This window comes from Rhopalosiphum padi, chromosome 4 (assembly GCF_020882245.1).
Source record: "Rhopalosiphum padi isolate XX-2018 chromosome 4, ASM2088224v1, whole genome shotgun sequence".
Lineage (NCBI taxonomy): Eukaryota > Metazoa > Arthropoda > Insecta > Hemiptera > Aphididae > Rhopalosiphum > Rhopalosiphum padi.
In genome coordinates this window covers 14,140,308-14,162,944 of record NC_083600.1, presented here as the reverse complement: position 1 = coordinate 14,162,944, position 22,637 = coordinate 14,140,308, and the positions used below count along the sequence as shown (strand labels likewise).

General features: G+C 38.1%; 1 protein-coding gene across 1 annotated transcript in view; it reads left to right on the top strand.

Annotated features, from left to right (window-relative positions):
- The first annotated feature begins 333 nt into the window (after positions 1-333).
- The window catches only part of LOC132930641 (zinc finger SWIM domain-containing protein 6-like), a 56,955-nt gene continuing 34,651 nt past the window's right edge, over positions 334-22,637 (top strand). The window contains exon 1 of the mRNA XM_060996621.1: positions 334-1,389. Coding sequence (XP_060852604.1) covers positions 981-1,389 — 409 coding nt within the window. The 5' untranslated portion in view covers positions 334-980. The remainder of the gene's footprint in view (positions 1,390-22,637) is intronic.

Sequence of the window (22,637 nt, the reverse complement as noted above, 5' to 3'; positions counted from 1 at the left end):
AGGGGAAAAAAAGCCGTCGGGGACGAAGTCGTCTCACACGTATAATATTATTATATTGATATCGATTGTGCGTGGACCGCGCGATGTATCGATAGTGGTGTGGCCGCGTGCCATTCGCGGTGTGCACACGCCCGCACGCACTCACACACACACACACACACACACACGTATACACACATACGTACATAAACACACGATCACACGCGCTTACACACACACAACACACACACACTTACACACGCATACACGATCGCCGTGGTGCGCGCTGCGACCGCGACTCGGGAGAGGGGAATCGTCGACGGTGAACCGCCGCCGCCGCCGCCACCGTCGTCGTTCAGTGTTCAACGAGATACGGGCGCGGCCAGTTCGTCGTTTCGTTTGTGCGTTCGTGTGTGCGGCGTGTGCGTGCGTGTATATGTATATAATAATAATATAATATCATTATTTTATTCGTCGCCGCCGCCGCGCGTATGTGTGTCTATCGTACCGTATCGTATCGCGTTTGTGAGTGCGCGCAATGTGTACGTCGGGATTTGTCGTCGAGTAATATTTTTTCGTCGTAAAAAATACGAGTCGCGATTTTTCTCTCGATATTTTCCGATTTCGGGTTTTTTTTTATTTGTCGCCATTTCGCCGAGTGCGTGCGCGTGTCCGGTTTTCGTTTCCCGTGTGTGCCGCTGATCGGTCGACGGGTTCTTCTCTATAGTCTCCGCCCGAGGATAGTGTCGTCCGCGTGACCGCCGAGTCCCGCGTCGTAGTCTTCTGTGCGCCGCGCGCTCTCGCCGCCGCCGCCGTCGTCTTACCCACTTTGTATGCGTACGTGTGATGCGTGTCCGCCGAATCGCCACCGGATCCGTCGTTGTAGTCAACAACAGAAGCAGCAGCAACAGCATCAGCCGCCGCGACAACAACAAAAAAAGCGACAATAGCAGCGGCCACCGCCGTCGTAGTAACGTCGTAGCGTCACCGCCGTCGTAGCGATGGCGTCATGCAAACGGCCATGCTGCAGCCGCGGCGCTGGCGTATCCAACAAGCGGCTGTGCTGCAGGGACGGCGGCGCGGACGGCGCGTCATCGTCGTCGTCGGCCGGCGGGTCGGCGGTGCTCCGGTCGCCCGACTCGCTGTTGGACATCACCGCCCGGATAGTAGCCGAAAACATACCGTTCCAACGGATCGAAGAACGGTACAATCGCATACCGGAACCGGTGCAGCGACAGATCATCTACTGGTCGTTTCCGCGCAACGAACGCGACATATTCATGTACTCGTCGCTGATACGCGTGTCACAGGCCAGCTCTTCGTCACAGAACTCAGAACAGAGCAACCTGTCGTTCTACAAAGGGCTCAAGCTCTTGGAGACCGGTTGCGTGGACCGGGTACTGCAAGTCGGTGAGTACCAATTCGAAGATGAACATTATAAAATTATATTATATAAATTATTGTATATCGCGATCGATAAATGATTTACGATGTCGAGCGCGTCTTAGTGACCGTTTCACAAGTCACCTGCACGGTGGTCGCAGTGGATAGACCGCCCCCGCGTCGTCGGCGTATTATAGTTAAACTCCACGTCGACGGGGGCGGAAAAACAGACACGGGCGTCCGATCACGGTCGTCCGTAATAATAATAATAAAAAAAAAATCACCAATGTGTAACGCGATCGTTTGGTATTTTTTTTATGTTTGTATTTTTTTGCGAGGGGTGCGTATACTATAGTCGTAATAGTATAACGACGATATAGTAGCACATAGGAGTAGTGGGATCGACGAGGAGGATGGTCGACGATGGCTGTGGTGCGCGGGTTAAACGGTCGCCGCGAGAGGGAGGCGGCGCGTGTGTGTGTGTGTGTGGCGCGTCGTCGTCGTATAATATACACATACATATTATATACGTAGATATGTATTATACGTGTGGGGGATACACACGCACCCGCGTCATATTGATCTAATAGCCGACGGAATTATGTAAAATGCATGCGGGGCACGTCCGGGGAAATTCAACCCCGTCGAGGAGGAGGACCTCATTTCAAATTCTTATTAGCTTCGCTCTCTCTCTCTCTCTCTCTTACTCACTCTATCACTCTCTCTCTTCCGTTTGTCCGTCGTCGCCGCGCCGTGCGTTTATGCAATAATAGTAATGATTGTGAGCAGTCGCAATAGGCGACGAAAAATTGGCGAACGTCGAACGCGTGAGTGATAGCCGTGACGTGTGCTTGTTCGTCGCTGTCGCGCGCGTATTTATTCGTCATGATGATAATATAATAATACGATCGTCGTCGACGGGAAGCGCGGCCACCGTCGCCGCGACCATACTACCGCCACCGCTTCCACCACCACCAGGTGTTCCGGCGGATATGCATTATTCAAAAGCGCGTTACGATTTGTAGGGGGGTAGGTGAAGAGGGAAACGTCGATACACATAGGCGCGCGCGGTAATTATTATTATCGAGCCTCCTCCTGCCCGCTGTCGCGGATCCCCCAATTACTCATTCACTCCTATCCTACCGAGAATACGAATTAAAATAAATTACAATAACTAATATAGAAATATTTTTCGTTTTTAAATATTTATACAAGTACGTTATTAATTCTGCGAGCCGACCGCCAACTGTATATTCATGAAAATGCTAATGTGCAAATTTAGTCTATTATTATTAATATTATCGACGTCGTCATCGTAATAATTTTGCTGCAGTAGTCTCCGCAGCGTTTCACACGCACGCACACGTCACACGCTGCTCCGGGCGCAAGTGTGACGTGCGTGTAGAAAGTATGTATTATTTATTATTATATTATCATTATAATACATCTGCCAAATTGGAAAAATATCTCGGCGATTATCGAGAGGGACGAGCAACAACCTTATAAAAGATTGTAGTGTTATTTGGAAGTCTGCCAAAAGCGCGTGGAAAAATCTCGCAGGATCGCCGCAGGTCGAGTATAACCGGCACGGTGAGGACGTACGTGGCCCGGCGCGAACCGCGTGGTCGACGGCGAAGGCCGCTGCCGCCTCAGGCTGCGAACGGATTTCAGGAATTTCCGGTATGCATCATGACGATTTCTCAACCGCCTCTGTAGCCTATCTTACGTTACCCATTAGACGCGCGCCGATCTGATTGTCTTTCCGGAAGTCGTCTCGACAAATTCTTATTTTTCCATGTGCCCCATACTTGTAATATTATTTTATACTATTGTTAACGATTGAATAATTATTATTTTTAATAATATGTAATAATAATAATAATTGGTGAGGTTAAACATGTGTGTTCAGATACATATTTTAATCAACCGCAGTCCGTCTCGAATGATTTTTTTCAATTAGTTAACTCTATTCACGTCCAATTGGCAAAACCCATGTCCCGTCGTTGACTTAGTCAAGAATCGAGGTTGTGGATAAGGAGGGTGGGGCGTCACATACTTGAATAACGCGATAAAAGAGGGCCTTGGCTGACCGTCATCGCGTTGTGTACCAGCAGATTATTATAAAGTAGGATGACCGCGTAGGAGCCCGTATACGCAACAGAATGCGTTTTATATTCTTTTATACTATTATTCAATAATAATAAACAGTTTGAATCGTTCCTCTTATCCAGCGGGATTGAAAATATTAAAACCAATGAATTAGCGAAAAAGTCTAGGGAAGCATAATAATTGTACAATGGGAAAATTCGACGTTTTCGCCATTTCATCATTATAATTACACCCTCGTCAGTTTTAAAATTTTTAAACGTATCAAACCCATGGCTATACTGCTGTTGCTGATACGCGACGACAGGACGTGTATAGTTCTTATTACGATTAATATTAGACCTTTTTTCGCCCTCCTCGGCTAAGCCTGAACAAATATTTTTTCCTGCGCGCATATAGTCTCTTTTGCAACACAGCACTCCACCGCCGCCGCTTTGCTACTAGAGGGTTCTCCTTTTATTATCTTTGTCCAAAAACAAACAATTGGCGTCATCGCGTTTCCAATATAACAATAGTTATGCATATATATATATATATAAAATATACTCACGTGGGTATTGTATGCCGCCGTTGCCTCGACAAACAAAAGTTTGAATTATCATTATTATTATTATTTCGATATGCGTCCTGCGACGTAACCACAGTATGTACGTTCATCATTCGTGTGTATTGATCCAGATTGCAAGTCGCAATATCAATAAAATAAATAGTGTATTAAATAGAAAATAATCTAGAATTGAACAGCTGTGCACCGTTGATAACCGACTCGGTATGCGACATCGCCCAGGTCGTCGGCATTTAAAAAAGAACGAAACTATTATAGTGATTGACCATTAAACAATAACAATTTATGAGATAAACAGCACAACGCGATCGTCATTACGTCGTCCCATAATATCTTGCAATGACCACGTGATTTGACTCTTACTCTTACCTTTGGACTTTCAAGTTCGTACTATATTATGTTCATTTTTACTCGTAAAATTTGACACGTGTGAATTTTTTTTGCGTGAATTTTATATAATTTTTTAGTTAATGTGCGTTCAGAGTAATTTTGCAATCTGTATTTTATTTTTATCTTCAATTGGCCCAATTATTTTTATTCAACTTTACAATTGTGTATATCGCGCAATTCACCAGTATTGTTTCTATTTATTTTCGCCAAGTCGTATTAAAAAAAAAATAACAATTTCTTGCTTCGTTGACATACCTTTCTGCATGTATTCGAAAGAGGTTAGATTTAAAAAAAAAAAAAAAATTATTAATTTATCATCTTTGCACATCCCGCGAAACGTGTTTTTTTTTCATTTTTTTTTTTCGTAAACAAGATGGCGTCGTTTTGAACAAAGAATCAGTCTTGTGTTTCTCAAAAAGGGATTTTATACGTGCTGCAGCAGCAGCTGAACGAAAGAATAAAATACGGCCAGTATAATACTATGTATGTTGTATAGGAAGTCTATTATACGACTAAAATACGAAACCTTACATTATGTTGTTTCTTATAATACACGCGACAGGGTGGTGTTGAATAACTCGCGCTGGGCGCGTAATTATTGTTTTGGAGGCGGTATAGGTGTAGTACTATCAGCATACACCATACACCAACTACGTGTATAAAACAGGATGTATATACTGTATAGTGTATAGCATATTAAATTTAAATAAAATGTATCCTTGTGCTGTGATCGACGTATATAAACCAAGATATCGGTCCACGCGTAAATCGATTTATCGTCACTCTTTGATGCTGCAGGCAATTCAATAATACGGTGTATATTATACAGCGCTTTGGTAGTATTCTAATGACGGACAATGTATCGTCGCTCATACCTTTGCGCTTGTACATTATAATATATTATTTTAAATCTTACTGTTCTTTCCTATAAAATTCCGAGTAATATTAAAACGTTCTATGGGGTGCGTTGATAATAATGGTAAAGCAACGAAGATTTTGGCAGTCATGCCTTGTGCAGTGTGTACATGTAGAGAGAGAAAAGTTGAATTGAGCGAGAGGTAAAAACCGAACAAATCGAACTCGTTGCCGGGGCCAATATTCGCGCAGCAAACGTCTTTTTCTCACTCCTCCTCCATATGTACGCCACTGCCTACTACACAATTGTTCGTCCCTATCGCCACCCCACGCGACGACGAACCCCATTGTTTTCGCTCTATGGCCAACACCCTCGTCGACGATCGTGTGGGGGCTGCTGCCGAAGACGTCGATTTTAGTGGCGCTGCGTGTGAAATATTTGTTATTTATTTTACCGAGGGTGCGACCGACAGTCTTTACCTCACAAAAATCGTTTTTGCGTACATTTCTTTTCCCCCAAAATTTGATAGATACCCACGACGACGTCTGTAAACCGGCTGATGTGTGAGTGAGAGAGAGAGGGGATGAAGAAAGGGATAGAGAGAGAAAGAGAGAGGAGAAAGAAAGAAATAGAATAAACCAATTTCCTTCGGAGACGACCCTCGGTCCTCCGCGCGTCATCGTCATTAACCACATGGGTTCAAAAATGCGGTTTTGGCAGATGGAACAACGCCGCCGTCTCTGCGTCGGCGTCGGTCGTGCAAACAGTCGTTGCTCGTTATAGATCGAACTTACGAGACTCCGAAGAATCAAGTGATATATTTTCTAAGGACTGCTGGACATTATCTAACCGAGAAATCTATACTGGCGTCCGCCACCGAGCATTGCGGTCTCGACGGGTTCCAAGTGGTTTCCGAGCGGCAGCTGACTGCAGTATTAAATACGTACACACCTGGCCCTCGTTCTCTCAGGGGTGCTCAAAATCGCACACAAACAATTTAACAAAAATCGTCGTTCGGGCCGGGACAGCACAAGTCGAAAAGATTTTGTCGATCGGTGAAAAGAAGGGTGGTGGTGATGGCCGCGGGTCGTGTCCGTAGCGCGGGCATCTCGTATAAATATGTATCGCGGTGGAAGTGTTCGCGTTGTCGTCGTCGCGGGGGCGGGCAGTGGAGCATTCGGTGGGAGTGAAGAGCCACACGGCTATTAAGGAAAACGCCGCCGCCACCGCGTCGTGTATAAGCAGCCCTTCTCATCGCCGCTGCCCACCCTCCCCACAAAACCGCTCGCGCTCTCTCGGCAACGTTCCGATCGGCAACGTGGCAACCACTCGGCGGTGGCGACGACACACGCACGCGCACTCACTCGCACTGTTACTACTACAACATAACTATTATTATTACTACTATTACTACTACTACTAATACTACTACTACTACTACTACTACTACTAATACTACTACTACTACTACTACCACTACTATTACTATTTACTACTACTACACGGCGTCTACACGGACAGCGGTCGTTCGGCATTGCGTGCGTGCGCGAGTGTAAAGACGCCGTGGGGCGCGCGTACGTACACCAACACACACACACACAGTCTATCGCCGGCGGGTGGTGTGCCCCGTCCACGAAAACGAGATTGGAATTACACACACACACACACACACGTGTATTAGCCGTCGCACTCGCACGCGGTTCAGAGAACGCGTTTCAGGGGCGGCAGCAGACACCGCCGCCGCTTGCTCCTCCTCTTCCCGTTACCCGCGTGCGTGCGTAATCTCACGCCGCCGTCCTCTCCCCACCGCCGTCAATAGGACTCGTCTCTTTTATTATTATTATTATTATTATTACGGTGTGTGGTACACTCTCGCACACATATACAAACGAAAACGAACCGTCTCGCACACACTGGCACGCGGGCGGCAGCGGTCGCGGCAACACATGTCCGTGCGTGAGTACGTCATACAGAGCGCCCCGAAAAACACGACGACCGTCCAGCCGCGCGCGCGTTCTATGCTATCGTTTCTGTTTCCACTCGGACGCGCTTTCGACCGCGCCGTGTACGTACGCGGCGGCGGCGGCACCGTTTATAATTTATGAACGTAATATTTATGTTATATTATTATTATGTGTACGTTCATTACCTACACGACCATCATCGACGGCAACGCAAATATTATAAAGACCGGACGAAGATATCGCGAAAAAAAAAATATAAATACATAAAAACTCGTTTCGTTTTTCTCCGGCGATAACCAGTCCGCTTCGGCTACGTCGTGTATACTATTGTACGCGTTATCTAGGTTATATTATACATATAAATACACATTATATTATGACGCCGACGTCGCCAATACACGGCCGATGAGACGATTCCCGAAACGGGGACTGTTCGCCGTTGTTGTGTTTCATCGTGTTTTTGTTCGGCCAATTCCACAATTTTTTTCGCTTCCAGTATACACGTCGCGTATATACGATCCTAGGAATGCCGTGTCGAACGTACATACATATTTATTATTGATGAAATAGTCAGCAAGTTTTGTAGTTTTTTAAGAACTCATTCGTAAACTGCGCATGCAGAAGTTTGAATAATATTATTATATCAAGGAAAATAAAGAATACGAATGTGGGTTACCTAACCAAAATTGTTTTTGATATAAACGATTTATCCAATTTCTAAAGGTTATGCTTGGATAATAATATTGTAATTTTCAATTGAATATAAAACGATTAGATTTTATTCAAGTATTATAATATAACGTAAGATTATTTTTTTTTTTAAAGTATGATAGGTGCATTACACAAAACTGATATCTGAAAAAAACCTATTACCTATAGTCATAGGCAAACGAATTGAAAATATTGTATTACTCAATAGGTTTAAAATTACATTTTTTTTTATCATATCATCAATATAAATGTTGTACAATGAACATAATATAGGGTTAAAAAAATTCATGGCGTGATTCTCTTGAAGAACTAAAATAATTTAAATTAAAATAAATTTAATAATAACTAATACAAATTTGTAATCAAAATAAAACTGTACTTTTCTGTTTAATTTAATTTTCAAGTATATTTTAATTAACAACCATTATTCCTCGTTAACAAACCTAATACTTTAACCAATAAAATATCGACCGATACTATTATATTAATATGTACTATAATATTATGTAGGTACGCTCAAAACCGTATGGAAATAAAATTGTCAATATCCTTAAAACTTTACACTGTTTTGGGGACTTATAAAAAAAATAAACCAAAAACGTAGTTCGTGTTAAACACTACATTATGTAATGTTGCTACATAATATTATACATAATCGTTGAAAGCACGCAAAATGTAATAAACAATTCTCAATTATAACAGTTACTCTCCCCACACCCTACAGCCGTAACCCTTATTGAAATGTCCGTACTAAAATTACAGTGGTGTATAAGGCGCGTATAGTGAATAAACGGCTGAAAAAGCGTCAACGCGTGAAAAGCACTGAAAAGTGTGTGACCACGGTGGGCGGGTACAGTGTATAGTGTGGATCACCGAACCGATATGTTACGGAATTCACGTGTTTCCCGTATTTACCGGCAATGCTCTGGAACACCGGTGTAGGTACATATTATTATTTCACGTAGTTACACATCGCTGTCCGCGAGGTTTTATTTTTAATATTTATTTTAATCTATTCGCTAAAACCTAAGCTTTATTATTTATTCTGGCTTTTTGTTTCGACCGAAAAAAAAGAATGAAAATTTAATATATTTAAAAAAAAAAACGAATTACCATTAAATGTAAATTTATGTTGAATATTTATCAGGAAAGTATTAGTGGGGCACTTAACATAATTAAAAATATTCAAATTCTTTCATTGTTAATATAAAATGTATAATATATGAAAAATTGTAAACGCGCTTTGAGCGGAGAGAAACCGCGTTCGGGGATTGCCGCTGGGTCGTGCGACAATGCGATAATGTAATCATACATGATAATAATTAATAAACGACTACCATAGCAGTTTTAGCTATTTATAATAATATCTCGTAATATAGTTGTTATAGCGATCATTGATGTATTTTATATTTTAAATACTCAACGTGTCGGTTTGTGTTCTGAGTGTAACGCACGTGGTAGTGTAAGGTGGTCGTCCCGTTCAAAAGCCACTTGTAATTGGTAACTTCCGGACTTGAGTATATATATTATATATACATTAGTTGAGTGTGCCCTCTCGCCAAAACTTATTAGAAATGCGCACGCCCTTCATTTCGTCAAAAACCGACGAAGGGTGTTCGTGCGTGCGTGCGTGAGCATCAACAGCAACGAGAGTGCAATGCATTCCTTCCTTAACTATTGCAGCTGTTGTAAATGATGGCAAAAAATGCATTATATTATGTTTTCGGTATTTGAATTTTTTATCCAGTTCGGTGATATACCTATATATACAATTAAATATAAGTTGTTGCGCATACAGTGTACACGTCATCAGTGATCTGAACATTATGAAAAAAATTAATAATTTTTTTTACCTTATAAATTTCTACTCGATGGTGCGTAAAATAATAATAAAATAATAATATCTACTCAAATTTTGTACTACATAATGTATTATTGTTATTATTTTCTTTGTGAGTTCATACATAAAAAGGAAAAAATAATAATACCGACTAATACTGAAACGACGACGATGTACTACTATTGTTCGATTGTTCACTAAATCAAAATTATATAACAAAAAAGACATTTTGAAATTGGAATTTGTCTTATTCATTTACTCAGAACATACGTGTAAATATTGAATGAAGACTCCATCGTTGCCTAATTTATATCTTTTGTACATTGAATAAACATCTACCTACGTTTTGTCTATTATTAACGGCAGGTCGAATAATTTGCATAAGATTCTGATGGAATTTGTTTGTTTTCTATTTTTTTCTTAAAACATGTAGGTTTTCATAAATCATATTTAATTAATAATCTATGACAAATCGAGCGATTTTTTTTTCGATGAAATGTATTTGTAATGCGAAAAAAAAAATACAATTTTATGTGTACTATTTTTGAACAGTATACACTATACAGTAATGTGTTTGGTGGGTTATTTCTTCGTATAATACATTATAATATACACCATTACTTATTCTAGAGTATTCAATGAAGTAAATTAATTTTTGTGCTAATGCACGCGTCTAATAATTGTATAAATACTTTTAAATTTGTTGTTCACATTATGTATATTCTGAAATTCTATAGGTTCCTGCTAAAAAAAATATGAGATATAGGTTTAGGTACGCGTACTAAGCGAGTGATAAAATGATTCGATGTTTTTGTATATAAAAGTGTACTCGGAATTCAAAACGTTCTTCGCCTTTATATGAAATGCAAATCGACAGCAGTCAGCGGCAATGGTGACACGATGACGACAAAACTAAGTGTTTTCCATTATATATATTTATTATATGTATTTCTTTTACACGTTAATCCGAGGGAATTTGTATTTCAGAAAGACTAAACTCGATATTTTCTCGAAATTGCTAAAGTTTGCGTGTTTCACTGTGCATGTCGACAGTGGTATAAAACTGATCAAATAAACCCGCTTTCCTTTTAATATTGCTATTCCGGGAAATATAATAAATAATATATAACCGGAAAACATTTTTTATTGGCGAATTCAGTTCTTCGACGACACTTGCTTGTCCATCGTGTACAATATTTTCACTTAAATTTTCGAACGGATATGTACACTGTCCACAGTTTAGACACAACAAATTCGTTACTTCGTTAGAACAGTATACCTATGCTCATTAAGTCACTATATAATATACATTATATATGCATTATAGCATTTATAACTTTTCTTTGTCCGACCCACAGACGTTTTAACTTTTTTCACGTTTAATCGTTTATAGTCCTTAAATGTCTCCTATTTAAAACCATTGTAAATCTACGAAACGATGAAATAAAAACGAAAACTATTATTCCATAACGCGCTCAGCTGTTTGTGAAGTGGGCGTGTCATTTTTCTGCGTAGCGAGTCTCATCGTATTATTATATTAATACTATTTCAGCCCTTGAGCTGCAATACCTAACAACAATTATTATTGCCTATTGGTATTAATATTGTTAATAAAAACACATCTCACACACCCATTTCTGGTTTAATTTGTACTATAATTGGAACATTATAAAATTGATGGTCGTACTCGTACATCCGTTTCCGGAAAGAAAAAAAAATTGCGCACAAGCGGTGAGTAAAAATCCGTTATGTGTATAGACATAATATATATATATATATATACATTAACCGGAACTTGTAAATAGCATGCCATTCGGCGCGGGACCGGTTCTTTTTGTTTAACAATATTTTTATACATATTTTAAGAAAGACGCACAGACGCGCGCGCGCGGCGCACGTCATTAACATAAAACCAGACCATTATAAAACGACGACGGCTGTGTTTGCGCGTTTATATTATAATGCAATGGAAACTTCTATATTATAATGTATTATTATTATTATTATTATTATATACATATAATACGATACTTATTTATTACTAAAAGGGTACTATATAATGCACTATGAACAGACCCGGCCCGGGCTTACGCGACACGCAGCGTTGCCACGTCTTGCGGCGGAGGACTGCTACAGCTTGGCGTTATATTATAGCTGCGTATTAAATATATTGTGTGTGCGGTTCCTTTTAGTATATATATATATATATATATATATTAATGTACAATAATGTCAGCGCGCGCACGGGGTGTTGTGAAAACACATTATTTCGCAATGTCGTGATATGTCATTCTGTATTTATATTATAATATACAGAGTGATTCATTAAAAATCGATTTTCCTTTGTTTAGAGACTTGCAGTCCTGTGCCACAGTCCTTATATATATTCAAATCCATTATAATATGTTATAAAATAATAATGTAATCGCCGACTAATAAAACAAACCAACGGTGTTGTGTTGGCCTGCCTGGTGGGGCTTAAAAGTAGCAAACATACTGCACAATATGACACTGTTAGGATCAAAGTTAATATATTATACATACTTTCGTATATATTTATGATAAAAAATGGCCATTGAAATATTATTCTAGGGATTAGAGTGCCAATACAATTCTGTTTAAACATCTAATTAAAAATTTGAAACGCCCACCTCTGATGAAATCTCATCTGCAGCTTCATGTTTAGCATTTTAAATGCGTTTCGATCGGATTAAGTTTTAAAAGATATACCCATGTGCCTAATTTATATAAATATTTATTTTTTTTTGCTCCATTACGTTATATTAAATATAAAATCATCAGTCTGAAGTTAAATATAAATAAATAAAAACAAGGTTTTAAAATATTTTTAATAGCATTTTTGAAACTGGTTTTGCCTTATGATTTTCGTTACATTCCTAATACTAGTTAGATTAATATTATGTTTCTAAAATCCAGTCATTATCAATAATTCTTATAAAATGATTATTTTGTTTTATTAAATATGCGGTAAAAGACTCTTTTTGTTTTTATAGATTTTAAAACTTATCCTGTATACTATTAGACATTAGTGTATAATTAGTTTAAGATTTTTTTCATAAGGAAAAAAAATTAACATAAACATATTAATATGATTTAATATTTAAACGAATTATAAAATAAACAAAATATTATTTTCGTAGTTTTGATACTCAGAAACAGACAATAGTCATCTTTATAATATTCATAATATTAATAAAATAAAAATAGTAAAAAATTTTTACTTAGAAATATTATTTTATTTAAAAATATTAATAAACTGTGATAAAATCAAATAAATTACATTAGATATTTAGTATCTACATATTTAATAATTTAATTAATTGTTTTTACAATTTGCACATAATGTAAAATAATACCTATAGCTCTTGACAACTTGAATATTGTGCAAGATTTTAAACTCTTTACTTAACAAAATAAACATGATAAAATGATAAACTGCATTTGATTATTTTTGTAAATACAATTTTATCGTTTTACTTTATCCTACATCATTATATTTATAATATCCATATTTACATTAGTGTTGAACTAATATATTGAGGATTGAGTGCTTGATCAGTGAGACTATTCAAAACGATGTAAAGTTTCTTGACTGAAATAGTGGTTGAAGCATTCTCTCGTACATAGTTTAAAAGTTTAATACAAATTATATATTTGATTTGATTATTTATATTTTAATTAATGATAGTTATACTATTTTTATAATAATAACGATTGGTTTCTGTAATTTTTTTTACTTTCTAAAATAACAATATAATAATCGTACATTTTCAAAATTCTTAAGTCAATTTTTGAGATTATTAAAATTAATTACCATATGTAGATATAAATTGTAGTTCATATTTAGTACCTATTCAATTATTTCAATTTTTAATATCATATTAAATTAATATTTATCTCTTTAAATTGGTCACGGAAAGTTAAATTAAATATAATTTATGTTTTAAAACTATACTTAATTTTTCTGTTTAATTGAAAACAAGTCTATTTATTATACTAGGATAATATATTAGGTTAATGCTGTACACCTAACCTCCTGTTTTAACTAAGGCACTAAGCACATTAGCAAATGTATAGGACCTTGGATAAGAACGTCTTATTTTAATTAGAATTTAGAGTCGTATATTAACTAATTTATCTAGTTGTTTATTAATATATGTTTAGTATATATAACTAGTGCTCAACATAAACTTATAATTCCTATTATGTTGGTATAATTTTAATAGCTATACAAAATAAACATTTTAATATTCAAGAATTCTTATCATAATTTTATCATAAAATATATAACTATGGATATAAAAAGGTAAATATCGTTAAATTACAACAATGCATCATTAAAATAACGTGTATATTTATTTTTATTTATTTTTTGTCAAAATATTATAATTTTTATTTTTTCTTCTTGGTTAACAAATATATTAATGAAATTCCAAATAGATTTAAAATAACCTAAACATGTATAACGTGATGTACTACATGTTATTTAATTTTATCGTCATTGTCTGTTTAATTTTTTATATAATTTTATAATTGCTGTTTAAAACTATTAGATTTGCTTCGAAATCAAGGCTGTGATATCTAACAAAACTGTACACACAAAAGTGTTAATATATAATAAAAATGTAAAGGTTTTTGAATAATATTTATTTTTACGTTTTATTATTTTGTAAAATTGTAACCTAGCCATACAGGTAACACTTAATAATTGAAATATGATCATGTTCCACTATTTCCTTTAGTAAAATTAACTATTTAAAATTGTTAACGAAACAAACTCATCTAATAATGATATAGACTTAATATTTACTCGATTGTAAGTTTATAAGTTCATATATATATTTATTTAAAATTTTGCTTGCCAAATGTTTGAGTTGAATATACTGAAATGTTAATGTTATTTTAGGTACCAGATTTTAAGTATAAATGTTAGTATTTCTTTAATAAACCATAATTTCCATGTCAGCATAAGAGTAAGTAATTTATTAGTAGTTCAAATTCATTTCTAACTATTTCTCGTTAAAACTTTGTAAGTCTGCAGATTAATTGCAATGCTCCAAGTCTGTTTTAATTAAAATCGAATTACCCTTTAACTATCGTGCATATTAGGGATATTATCATCTTAATGGCATTATTTCATTTTAATATCAAAATAATAGGTCCTGTTTTATTGAGTGAGTTTCGTTGTTTTTTTTACTATTTAATGTTCAAAAGTAAAATTCCGTCATTGAATATTGGAAATTTGATATTATATTAAAATTCTTCTTAAAGAAACCACCCATATTATAGTTCGGTAAGCATATTTTCATAAATTATATTCGTTTTACTGAATGACATTTATGACAGTTTCGCATTCGGCTTAACCTTAGTTATGTCTGTTATTTTCATGTCAAATACAAGATACGGGTCGTAATTATTCGATCGTTATTATTATTATTTTTTAATGAATTTAAATAGTATTTTGTGGTATTTTGTACAAACATACTATAGTTAGTTTAAATTTTTAATGTTGTATTCGAGAATGTATACATAATTACCGACTACACTGACATTTATTTCCTCAATTTGTCGAGCATGTTTCACAGAATTAAAATGATATCTATATAATATTGAAGTACCGCGCTATTAGTGTTTGAACAAATTCGTCTGTCTAAAAACACTTTTTATATACACCATTCCATCAATAGTTGTCGAAACATTTTTCTATTGAACTCTGATAAAGGGATATTCAATGTATAATAAGTATGTATCAGTTTAATATTTTTTATAAGTGTAGGTTAATTTTATGATATATTTATATCCGAAAAACGAAATTGAGTATTGGATTAATTTTTAAGAAAATAAAACTATGATTTAAATTATTTTATACATTATATATTTGTATATTATAGTATATGTTATACCATGCTAGTATATTTGATATTATGTAACGTATTGGAAATCTGCCGTATAAAAAAAAGAAGTGTTTAGCGTTAAAATATTTTCACAAGGACTCAATGTGGTTCACTCATAACAGTCATAACTTATAAGACAAAAGTATATATATTATGTATAAGGTGTTTTTTTTTAATGCAAGACAATTATCATACTTTTCAGTTAACCTTTTTTGTATAATTTAAAGCGTAGATTCACTTTAATTATATATTATTTTTTTTTCATTAATTTTTAGTTTTATTAAATTAAACCACATACATTTTTTATTAAAAAAAAAAAATATATATATATATATTTATGACGTTCAGCTATCAACGTTTATCGTACATCAAACCATATGATATACAAATATTTAAATACATTTTTTTCGAGTTCAAACTATTGCGTTGTCTTCGTTGAAGAAAAAAATCCTCGGTTTTTTTTTATCACATTATTAGGTACACACGTGAAGATAACGTACTATAAAAAAATGCATTATATTTTATCATAATATAGTATTATAATTTATAGTGATGGCGAAGAAGACTGCGTCGTCGTCGCCGCCGTCGCCGCCGTCGCCGCCACCACATTCTGCGTAGCAGGGCGGCGGCAGCGTTGGCGGTCGTCGTCGTCGTCCGTCGCGTACGTTTCCGTGTCACGTGACCGCGAAAAATATACAGCCGCCTTGTCGTGTATATCATGTTGGAGGAACAACTGACATTTCGGTCGGCGGCGGCCAATATTTGGCGCGTGCGTTCAACGACCTCTCACTCGCTCAACGACTATCACCACCGTTTGTAGGGGTTTTTTCTGCCCCCACCCCCTGTAACAGCCATCAGTTTTCCCATCCTGTCCGTCCGCCGCCGCCCCGCTTACCAAAGTACACACACATTATGCGTATATATATGTATAAATAAAAAACGCACAGAGCGGCGGCGGTGGTCGTGTCGTGTCTGTCGTCCGCAGGCCGCGCACTCGGCGATGGTGATTCATCCCCTGTTGGCTAGCTCGCGCGGCTTATGTGCCCACGTACACACGCGCGCGCAACGCGCATCGATCCGAGTCGAATGCACACGTGGACGCGCGGCAGCGGCCCGCTAGCGATTTTCATGTAAATTTCCTCATCCCCGCGGCCTAATAGTCATTTCTAATTTATCGCCTCACTCCGCGCTCCCGCTCCCCGCCGAACACAAAGTTATCCATAACCAACCCCTATCGAACTACTACTACTACTACTACTACTACTACTACTCGCCCGTCGTCGATCGCCCGCGCCGAACTGCACACATCCCCGATTCCGTTTGGCCGCTCGTCATCGTAATAATACTGTACTGCGTATGTGCTCTTAAAGGCCGTTTGGGGGGGGGGGGGTTGGAGGACGTAACTTTTTTTATTATTATTTTTGTATGTGTAACGCGGAGAGGGGGCGTAGGGCACACGTGTTGTGTGTCGTTTGTTCGTTATTATTTATACTGAGCAAAAAAAAAAAATAAATAAATACTATACAGCAGGACGATGTAATATATTATCATTATTGTTTTTTGTTCTCGTTCCTACATAACGCGTTTATACGCACCGCCACTCTCGTTTTATATGAATTTATTTATATTAATAATAATAATATATATTAAAAATAATAACGATATTCTGATTACGCTTTTAGCCCCCTCGCCGAGTAGCGAACGTGTTCGGTCATAGGTCTTTCGGCTCCGTGCGTACGACATCATTGTTATAATAATAATATATTATACATACGCGCCGCGTTCTATCCGACGCGCGCGTGTCTGTCTATCGATCGGCGAACGTGGATGATGACGATGATAATAATTTCATTTGGACACTGCGTATATATTTGCGCTATGCAGCCTCACCGTGTTTTTTTCGTCTAGAGCTTTTCTTTACGACGACTGTGTGCGACAGCCGTTCCTCCAGCGTACCGTACTTAATATATTATAGCACTGTCTTGACAGTGATTTTGTACTGTGTGCGGCATCAAGTTTTTTGGTGCTAATATTGTTTCGGCGGGTAGAACGGTTTACGAGGTGATTGCGAAACACGCGTTTTCCGCCATATTTCCTATCCTCGTATTTGAGACTATTGTAGAATTTTGGTGAAATGATTTTTGTAATCACTACGAGACGGACAATTATATTATAATGTATAATGTAAAATAAGATAGAAAAAATTGTTAGTACTATATATAATACATATTATGTTATATTCTTATACATGGCTGCGTTGTATTGTACGAAAATTGACTGTATGGGTACCTATTATTTTTACAACTGCCTCACGACTTTCTTTTTGGCGTTACTAATGTATCAATTACACTGTCCGGAAATATTTTAAGAACTTATAGTGTTACGCACACAATCAAAACGAACATCTTCACAAACTGCTTTAATACTAACCGTGTCAGTACAATATTCTTTTGATTTTATTATTTCATTTATAGATGTTTTAAATTACCGCTATATAACCCGTCTATACGTTACAATATTTTTTATTTTATTTCGATTACATATAATATAATATATAGTTATATAATAGAATCTAAATAAAGAAAACAACGTTTCGAAGCGATTAAGTGATTGTATGCAAACAGAAAACTATTAAGTATAGTTTCAAAGGTCTGGCGTGATGATAAAATGTTCTGTGATATTATACTCGTGTTTATTCTGAATTTTCTATTATTCGATTGTATATTGTATGTGTACTTGTTGTTTCATACACATCACAAAAGATACCAATTGGCTATAACCCTGCATCGGTACCCGTGCTTTCAGAGCTGGAGATTCGGCCAAAAAATGAATGATACGTCTTGGCAGTTTTAAAATATTGGCTCGGCTTGCAAATTTAACAGTCGTTAAAAATTCTTATCGGCCACCATGTTTTTTTTGTTTTTTTTTTTTTTATCTGATGTTACCAAATTAATGCGTTCCGCACCGGTTCGCTTCGTCCGTCTTCTGTATAAAATAAAGCTGTAATTCGCATTGTCTTTCGCGATATACATATGTATCTATTGTGCCAGAAGTCGAACCACTATATTTAATACTAAATACGTTATGACTTACGACATTCAAAAACGCACAATTAGTTCTGCTAGTGATGTTGTTATATAACGACGATAATAATTAAAAACTTTTTTCCTGAAAACAAACGCACACTTGTGTATACAGGTAGCGTGAAAACACTCGTTGTAGTTGTCTTGTTTTATCACCAGATAAAATAATTTATTATATTTGTATGTGCAACCCTCAAGTTATGAGTCTCACATCTCCGCGAGGCACCATGCAAGAGAATTGAGTAGGAAAAAGGTTGTAAAGTCTTTGGGCAAGTTTTGTTTTGAGCACGTATACCAATACGTGGTTGGCGTTTTTCGTGTATATATATATAGGTACATGTATATTCGCCGCGTGTGCCACATCCTTCAAAAGTCTCCCGATCAAAAACAAACGGAACCATCGTATATTTAAAGCTTTTTGGCTCCTATTCCAGACATACTTTGTGAATATTTGGCATCGGGCGTTGTTGGCCCGAATATCCGAGGTTTCCGTTTAAAAACGTACATGGGGACCGGCCCGGCCCCGGGCGGCCGCTGCAATAGTGAGTATAGTTGGCTAACGGGGAGGTGGGGGTTCGAATGATTTTGGCCAGAAAACGCTGGCAAGGATTATTATTGAAAAGTGGCCAGATGGGGTGGAAGGGGGGCACCGAGTCAGAGGCAGTTTATAGAGAGAGGGTCACATCGTCGTTTGGCAATACGATTTCGAAGTTTGGCAGCTCCAGGAGTACGCGTTCCCAGATAAGAACTCAAAATTTGGCACTCCGCGGTGCGGATAGGTGCGCGGTTGCGGCGTTAGGTGTTTTCGGGGAACGCGCGCCACGTATTATCGTGTGCTTAATCGTAGTCGACGGGGCCAAAGTCTCAGTGTATATAGTATGTACGTGGTGTGTGTTTGGCAAAGTCCGTCGTTTAGAACGTCGAGGCGCCCCTTTTTATACTACGATAACTACGCGTAAATAGCGTCAGTAGAATAATAAAAAACCCAAACTCTTGTGTACCAAATGTACGATGTGAAGTAAGTATTATAATATGACGACACAGTTTCTTACTGCATCTTCACAGTTACTGTTTTAGGTGGTGCAATCGCGCGCTGCAATGAATTCTGATATACCGTTGTTTTCTGAATTTTCTCGGTATTTATATTACATGTATACACAGCATATTTACACCCGTGTATTACATGATGTAGGGGAGGGTGCAGTAGACAGCTGATTATCGGCGGCTGGGACGAATATTCGCGGTGCTGTGGTAAGGTGGTGGTAGAAGGGACGTACGCGTGTTATCCGGAAACGGAAAGAGAGACGGCGAAAGACCGCCGCCGCGCGGAAGAGAACGAAAACAACAAACCGTCGACTTTTACTACGCTAACCCCGCTCTCCACACCCGCCTATCTACCACCGACGACGGAGCGTTCCCTCCTCGCCACCGCCACCGCCTACTCTTCTTCTCTCCGCTTCGGATTGCATGACCTCGCCGTAATACGGACCATGCTTCCCCTCCACCGCCTCCGCCGCACTTACCTTGACACGGTTTTCATTCACTCTTGTGTGTAATATATATATATATACACACCACTGTATAGTATATACTATATATATATATGTATATATATATATATAATACATACTACGGTGTCTACAATACTATTTACGTGCCTATATATATATATATATATGCGTATATACACCGCCCCTCTCGCGTATTTCGGTCCATTCATCGTATATATACTCCATGGCTGGCTGCGTGTGTTAAAATATCTCCGCGACCTATGCACAACGTTCGTCTGGTGCTATATCCGTATCTATACACCCACAACTCTGTACTATAGTAGAGAACAATATTATTGCGTATAGGTAGCACGCGGGTTATTGCAACGAAACGAAATATAACGTCTCGTACGTTCGACACTTGACGAAAAAGAAAAATATTTTTTTTTTTAAATATACGATATTGTAAAACAAATAATACGAAAAAAAAGTCGTACCCAGATGTGTGTGTGTGCTTTTGCGGCGCTGCGGCCAGAGAGTCCCATAAGTGCCTGCTGGCAAGCGCGGCGGTGGCGACGGCGGTGTGTAAAGTATCGCGCCGCCCCTCGGACTAGAGATCAATACGCACCGAAAACGCGTGTGCACGGTCGGTGTCTTTTTTTCCATCGTTATTACTATTATTACCGACTACTTATTTTTTTTTTAAATTTAAATTTTTATTATTCGTCATCGCCCCATCGTGCGGCGACGTACTTATTATTATTATTTTCAAGAGTATAGATACGCATACGACACGACATCATTTGATCACGGGCGTTTAGTCACGCGTGTTCGAGACGGCGGACAAAAAGGATTTTTTGGGTTTAAACACAAAAAATAAAGACTGGTAAACCCGTCGGAATTAATTTTTTTTGTATATCTATCAATTTTTGTTCTTTTCCGTGTCCACTTCCTTTCACGGTCCATGTCGACCGTGGTTGAGACTACATTTGTGTGTGTTTGTGTGTGTGTGTGTGTGTGTGAGAAGAATACCATCTCGTCGTACTCCGCGGCAGTGGTGCAACGTTGCCGGTCGTACACGACCGTAACTTTTTTACGTTATTCAATATTATATATAAATATATATGTATATTGTATATATATATGTATGTATGTATATAAAAACGCGACGATGGCGTCGTCGTCGGTCGCGGGTGCAGCGGCGGTGCAGTAGCGGCCGCGGCGGTGGATGACGACGACGGTCTGTTGGTGGGTGGGTGGGCGGGCGGACTGGGGTACGATGGCCTTGACACGGCAACACGGCCACTGAACCTGTCCGCCGCCACCACAGCCGACACGACAATAATGACGTCACTTTTGTTGTTTTTTTTCACTCATTTTTTTTTTTTGTCGTACATAATAATACTATCATATTGTCGTAATATCACGACACGTACGTGTGCGTGCACACACTCACTCACACACGTCTGATATAATAATATAATATAAATAAACGTACACGGCCGCGCGATGATCTGTACCGGACGCGTTGTCATTCCGCCGCGTGTGGGATGCTGCGTTGCCAGTGCCGCACGCACGAGACACGCACGCGTCAAGGACGTCCGTCAACCAGGTTTCCGTGCCTTATTTCGTGTATACGTAGTGTTATCATTACGCGTGCACCACACGTGGTCTCAGCCGGCGGAGGAGGATGCATATGTCCGGGCGGATGAGGACACAAATACCCCCCCCCCCCCGCTGGAGTAGAACGTAAATGTCCCGGTGGGGCGGAGGAGAACGATACAAATGCCGCGTCGGCATTTTGTATATATACATATATTATAGTGCGATCGGGAGGCCCACGGGGGAGGTATTTCTCAGTCGGAGACTTTTTGGACTTCAACGCACGTGTACGTCGTCTCCAGGACCGCCGTCGTATTTATGTAATATGTATCATTGTAAATCGTTATTCGTTTTATGTATATACACATATGCGAGAAAATAATATGTTATACATAATTACTGTTCGTATTCCAGTGTCGTTTTTATGTTGAAAATTCCATCACTTGCTCCGTGACGACGAAGAGAGGAAATCAGACCTGACCTCCTTCTATATATTTACAAGTACAATGCTTAGGTATTATTGTAGGGTCACGTATTGTAGTTTTTCCTTTGAACTGCACCTCAGCGACAGAAGACCACCTCCCCCCACCACCCCTCAACACCGACCAACCGATCAGGCTCTGTTGGGCGTGTATACGACCCTATATATCTTTTTCTTTTATGTACATGTATACAAAAAAACTTTTATATATTGATTAACAACGCAGTCATTTTTCATTTGCTTTTTCACTAAACTGTCGGTTCTCCGAAATT